The following is a 6,783-nucleotide window of genomic DNA, read 5'->3' on the forward strand; positions in this document are numbered from 1 at the left end:
CTGAGATCTTTTATCCCTCACCTAATCACACAATAAGATTTACAATCAGGAAGACACCTGAGTGAATTTACTTTTGCTTCATAAAGCTTTCCTCCTAAATATCATTAAACTATTACAAGAAGAAAATGTGAACCTGGTGTATGGACAGTGCTGGTTGCCAAATGCAATCAAATCTGTTTGTGTAGATGTAGAAAAGATGCTGCATTAGCACAGTATGTTTCTTTCCTTCAGAAAACTGTCGTACTGCAAGTTTATATTTTCATTATTTATTAAGACATACTGTCCCCACCACTTACACAAAAATAAATAGCAAATTTAAGAAAAAATTCTTGACATAATACAGCTCAACAGAGCAAGAATTTATTCTAGAATGTGAATATTGGTAATACTAGTTATTATAATTTTCCTTTGAGGACACAGTTCTTCTGTCAGTCAAGCAATTGAGAAATTGATGGCAATTGTGTCTTTACAAAAGAAGACATTCTGGCATACCAGTGATTTAAAAAGAAAACTGGACTTGCTTTAATACCATGCTTCTAAAAAATACAGCATTTTTTTTTTCTTGTGGAAATTTACTGACTAACTAAAGTAGGATTCTGTATCTTCTATAAATAGAACATCATTATCAAGATACTCCAGAATTATATTCCCTCCATTGTACAGTGGATAGTCTTTATCAGATAGCCATGTTTCCAGTGTGTGCTCAAATGGCAAGGCTTCTCCAGAGGCAGTATGGCATAATCTCAGTTTCTGTAAGACAAATGGGACAGAAATTAACACCAAGATTTGCCTATCCAAGGTGAAAGAAGTGGGGTGGGAGAGGCTCAAAAGGCTAAAGAAAAACCAGAACCAAAATGCAACAACCTGGAAAATGTTTGTTATTGCTGACTTACCTGGGATGTTGATTTGTTGTTGTCATTTTTAAGGCTTGCTAAGGAAGCTGCAAAATCTACTACTTTGCCAATACTCCACTTACTGCAAAAGAACATGGGTTTGCTTTTCTCTTTGTTCCCTTTTGGTAAAAATACTTGAAAGTAAATTCTTTCTGTCTAGAAAAAGATGAAAAATAAGACAAACATTAAAACAATTGATGAAGACTCAATGCCAGGGCCTTACACAGGAGGTCACCTTTTCTGGGGACCAAATGGATTGTGGGCAGGAAATAAGCCCCCTGGTTCACTTGGCAAATTAATTATGTTGGACTTGTCCCTTGAACACCCGAGGGGTGGTGTTACACCCTAACTGGAGATAAAATAAGGAAGGCTTAGGGAAAGCTTTTGTTTGTGGTAAAGCTGATGGTCTTACCACTCTGGCAGGATTTAATCAACAGTTTGCTGACAGTCTCATGCCCTCTACTGTGTAGTCTGACAATGACATTCATTAAAAAGAAAGAAAAAAATCCAGAAATCCTAGGACAGTCATGGAGTTTCCTGGGTGTTCAACCTGTCCTCAAAGTAATGGTGCAGTCAAGAAATGGAATGGTCCACTAAAATGAGCTCAAGGGCAAAGTTTCCTCATGGGAAAATGAGGTAAAGCCCTACTTAAAGCTGTTTGATGTTTAAAATAACCACTAGACACCCACCAGATGCCCAATGGAAGAAGCTAATTTTCCTGCTTTCCAACAGTAAAATGTCTAATAAACCCCCTAGTGTCAGACCTTCTCTTTTTTCAGGGTGACAATATTCTTATTAACTACTACCATTATGAAGTTTAAAATACCTGTCTGTCCCTTTACTAACTCCCAAAGCAAAGGGCACATGAAAAACTGTTTCTAGATGGGGACTCCATTTGCCTTCACAGAAGTTTGGATAATTCCCAAGAATGGGTAATTTCTTATTATTTTAGGAAATGAGTGAAACTTGGACAGATTTTTTGGCCTGAACAAACCTGGAGGATGCCCAAGGAATCATCACTTTACCTTTGTAGAAACTTCAGCTGTAAAAAGATGATCACAGTACCCACAGTATTGTACTGAAGGTTATCTGTACCTCCTTCCTCCCTGTTTCATGAGTGGGATGATAATCATGCTATGCAGTTTATGAAAATAATTTCTCAGATGGGTTTTTTACACATACAAATGGTTTTTGTTTATACACAACACCCTCAATCTTCAGGTGCCAATTCTGGGTGAGTAGCTGAATCTGCACCTGAAACATCTTGGTACCAATCTAGGTTGGCATACTCATCCCGCTACACTCTCAAAATTAGCAAACTCAAATGTTTAAGGCACATTCTTATGATAAGACTACATTGTCCACTGCAATGCCCCAACATATGAATTCAGTCTTGGTGGAGAAACCAAGCAATTACATGTTTCAAGGCTAGATGATCTGAAATACTGATATTGCTAGACAAGTATTAAGATTTGACACTATCTGCAAAAAAGGTCCAGGTGATAAGGAACCACAAGCTAAGATGGGCTATAAAATTCTGTGCTGCACTACTTACAAAATTGTGCTACAGTGATTCCAGAAATCCTGTTCTAGTCTAATAATGAAATTCTATGCCCTGCTGATCATCAAATTCTGCTAAAATAATACAATTTAATAAACTTAGTGCTGTCATCTTTCTGCCAAGAATCCCCAAAAGACTCTGTTTGTCCCTGCCGTACTATGTGAGAGCCATGTGGCAGGCATTTCTGCCATGAAGTAAGAGAATTTGATTCCACTGTTCCAAGCTCCACACAGATGTCTTATAACAGACATAAGACTAGTAAGATTGCTTTTGGTTACCAGGCTGAAATGTACATTTCAGGGGTTGTGGTCTTGAAAAATTAAATCCAAAACCAAGGAACCGAGGTAACTTGATGAAGATCAAACAATTTAGTAATCTTTCCAGTTCCTTTGAGAATTCAATTATTGAAAACAAACATCACTGACCTGAGGCAAGGACTTGTCCCCACATGCGTGCATTTTCAGTTTCATTAATGCCACTTTTGCTGCTGTCTCACTGTTTTTTGCTCCTTTCCGTTTTTTGCTTTTCACTTTGTCACTCTTTTTAGAATCTGAGAACAATATTATTCCTGTTAGTGTCATCATTCTGACAGTTTCCTGAGCATATTATATGACATAGACCCACTTAGTCTGTTGGGTCTCATTGTATTGTCAGGGATCCCATCCCTTTTTGTGTCTGTTCATATTTTCCCAAAGTCATGTATCAGCATTTTTAGTGCTAGCAGAATTCCTTTACATTGAAAGGTGAACATTATCACCATATAAACACAAGCTGCAAAATAGATACAAATTCTGGAGTTTCTACACCTGTGGCCATCACAGCATTCATACGGCAACATTTCAGGTCCTCCCTTCTACACATAGCCCCACTGTCCAGCTGGGTAGTGCTGTTTATTCTCTTTCCCATTCTAGAGCTTGTTTAAAACCTGCAAAACATTACATGGTAGAACCAGACTTTTCTGGGCATCTTGATTGTGTGGGTGTGATCCCAGCAGATTGACATGTACATCCAACACAACTGCATTATTTGCACATGCATTAATACATAAAAAATAATGGCTAGATACAATTAATTATAGTATAATACTTGTAGAATGACAACAAGACAATAATTCTGAAAGAAACCTGCGCCCTATTTATTCTTTAGAGATGCTCCTTGTACTGTTGTTCTGGCTCAGTTTAGATGAACAGTATTGAATGTTGACATGCAAGTTTAGGGCTATTTAACCAAGGAATTCCCACCCTTTCTTCTTATTTGGTCAAACCTGACCCCTTAATGGAGGTCAGAAACTCAAATAGTATTCTGAAAAAAATAAAACACAAAGAATATATATGCCTCTGTACTTGCCTATGATATGCTGAACGAGCTGCTGGGTGGCAGCCATTCGAGGTTTCGGTGTGTCCAGCTTCTCACATTCATGGTCTGATTGATGACGATGTCTGTAAACAACAAAGTAAAACTTCAACTGTGTTTTCCATACATTATTAAATGAATATTGATGTTTAAACACTCTGTTCCACTCACCGGAGACAAAAATGTTTGTCACAGTAAGGACATAACACTGGCAAAAGCTCCTTTCCATTGCAGTCCTTGTATGAGCATGGGTAAGATCTGTGCTGATCAGGTTTCACGGAACTGTTTCTTATATTCACCTAGGAGTAAGTACAAAGCATTTTGTGTAAATAAACAGATACTACAGATATATGTTACCAACCCAGCTTTCTCAAAGATCTGTGCTAGCTCTCCATTCTACTTCTGCCCTGGTTATGTTTAGCTCAGAGGCTGAAAAAGAACTGTTATGCTACTCAAAGTCAATTTACTTCTGAGAGGAAGAAAAAGAGTAGATTCATTTTTTAAGTCCTTCACATTCTGAGTTAAATAATTCATACTTATATACCATATGCATTCATCTAGTCTGAAAACACACAGCTAAGTTGCATGGAATTTTAATTTAAGGCTGTCATATATTATTAGATTACCTCAGAACACCCATGAGCATCCCGGCTCCTGTGCTGAAGGCTTTGTGGAAAAAGAAGAAAATATCACACTGTTATCAATGTTCCAGGAAAAAAGACTTGCTTGTGAAAACATTTAAGTATTTAAAGAGTAATCTGACAAGCTTTATCATGGAAAACCTTCAATCATATAATGAATCTTCTCCAAAGTTTGTTCTATCCTATGCATTTCACTTCTTGAATGGATAGATCATATTCTTTCTCAAAATGTAAAACATTTAGCTTTTGGAACTTATGCTTCAAGAGAAACAAACCATTTCAAGAGAATGAAGACATTAGCATGCTTAAGAGTTCAGTTCAAAGCAACCAGAGCTTCTCTGTTTTAATGGATTTTCAAAATTCTTCCATAATGGCAGAAATCCCTTGAAGGCTTCTGATATGTTAGAAGTGAAATCTGCCCCCAATCTCTGAGTTTCTCTCAGCCGCCCTCTGCTAATCTGAAGTGTAAATCAAAGTGCAGGCTCTCATTTCATGCAAGAAACCTCAAAATTTTTTCAAGAAGAAAACATAATCAGCCACCTCCTTTTGTGACAAGGCCACTCATTTAGTTGACACTAGGAAGCCAGCAGATGTGGTGTTTTGCATTTTAGCAAAGCTTTTGACACTGCCTCTCAGAACGTTCTTCTGGACAAAAAGGTCCAGCACACAGCTAGACAAGTCTGTAGTACTATGGGTGAGCAAATGGCTGATGGTTTGGGCTCAGAGAGTCACAGTTAATGCAATTCCTTCAATCTGGTGGACAGTGGAGTTAGCCGGGACTCAATTTTAGTGTCAGGGCTCTTTAGTATTTTTATAAATTATCTGGATACATGTTATGGTTGCCAACCATTCTAAACCAGGAAAAGCTGTCAACTCCCTTGAGGGTGGAGCACAGAGAGATTCTTGATAGACTAGAGAGCTGCGTAGTCACCAACTGTATGAAATTTAATGAGAGCAAGTGCAGGATTCTTCACCTGGGATGAGGAAATCCTGGTGACCAAGCATACAACATGAGGAAATGGAAAGAAGCTGTGTCACGGGAAGTTCAGGTTGAACATTGGGAAAAGGTTCTTAGAGAGGGTAGTTGGGCACTGGAACTTGGGCTACCCAAGAAAGTGGTATGGCACCAAGCCTGTTGGAGTTCAAGGATTGTCTGAATGACACGTAGTAGCATGCTTTAGTTTTAGTCCTGTGAGGAGTAGGGAGTTGGATTTGTTGACTCTTGTGGGACCCTTTCAACCTAAGGTACTCTGTGATTCTATGAACTTACCAAAAGATGCCTGAACAGCCATCACATACAAAAGGAAGAAAATCTGAAACAAAGAGATTAGTTTTCAGTTAAGACAACATGGTTGTTGTTTTGTTAATAGCTTCTGGCTTAATTTTCACATGATTAACTTTTGCTTACCAACATCACAGGGTAGGTATATTTATAAGAATACTTAGCAACTGCATCCACACTTTAGCTAGAAGTGGCTTTTGTGAACTCCCCTAATTAATATTACAGAAAAATATATGAGCAGGTAAATTATATTTATATACATTCCAGAAATTGGAATTAGGCTTTAAATTCAGGGTTTTTTTCAATATCAAGCTATGAAACTGGAACATATGGTTAGCCATCAAAATTACTAGTTATGTTAAAAACTGAATTTATTGCAAGACCACTCAGAACACTGTTTACTGACAGTGGATGATTTACATTTTTTTTAATGGGCTGCCAACTGGAGGCGATGCTGGCTCTTTGGAAGGGAGAGCATCTCCTCCACTGGACAGTGATAATGATCTTGCTCCTTCTTCACATGATATCATACATACTGTCCTTAGGTGATTAAAACTGCACACACTTTCTAAGCCTCTGTACACATCCCCTGCCTACCACATAAATTCTTACACATAAAATCTCATCACTGTCTGCCGAACTCCACCACATCATTAATGGCAGCAAATGCCAGGTCCAGTCTACTACTCTGCTCCTCAGTCCTTCGGATTTTATGCTGACAGACCACCACGCAACTGGACCACGCAGCTCAGGTCACGATCATCTCGATCCCCTCATCTCCGAGTGGTCCCTCAGAAAGTTTTCGGTACGGGCGGTTCTGCTGCTTCTTTCTGAGAGGTTTCATTTCCAGTCACACTCTCCGAGATCACTGAAGGCACCAAGTGTGAGGAAGGGGCAAGCGGGCTGTTAACCACCCAGTGAGGCAACTGAGGTGACAGGCACTGGCACTGGACCGTGCAGGGCTGGAGCAGCACAGAGCATTCACCTAACGGGGGGACACCCCTCGCAACCCCGCACCGACCCCGGCCCACTGACCCCGGCCCACCATCCCCG

At 39.2% G+C, this 6,783-nt stretch overlaps 1 protein-coding gene across 1 annotated transcript in view; it reads right to left on the reverse strand.

Annotated features, from left to right (window-relative positions):
- Window positions 1–250: 250 nt before the first annotated feature.
- Window positions 251–6,783, reverse strand: part of ZFAND1 (zinc finger AN1-type containing 1) — a 7,394-nt gene continuing 861 nt past the window's right edge. The window contains exons 2-8 of the mRNA XM_014307798.2: window positions 5,719–5,761; window positions 4,434–4,473; window positions 3,979–4,106; window positions 3,802–3,893; window positions 2,880–3,004; window positions 894–1,049; window positions 251–750 (exon numbers count right to left, since the gene is read on the reverse strand). Of these exons, the coding sequence (XP_014163273.2) occupies window positions 580–750; window positions 894–1,049; window positions 2,880–3,004; window positions 3,802–3,893; window positions 3,979–4,106; window positions 4,434–4,473; window positions 5,719–5,761 (755 nt within the window). The 3' untranslated portion in view covers window positions 251–579. The remainder of the gene's footprint in view (window positions 751–893; window positions 1,050–2,879; window positions 3,005–3,801; window positions 3,894–3,978; window positions 4,107–4,433; window positions 4,474–5,718; window positions 5,762–6,783) is intronic.

Source organism: Geospiza fortis, unplaced genomic scaffold (genome assembly GCF_000277835.1).
Source record: "Geospiza fortis unplaced genomic scaffold, GeoFor_1.0 scaffold7, whole genome shotgun sequence".
Taxonomy (NCBI): Eukaryota; Metazoa; Chordata; class Aves; order Passeriformes; family Thraupidae; genus Geospiza; species Geospiza fortis.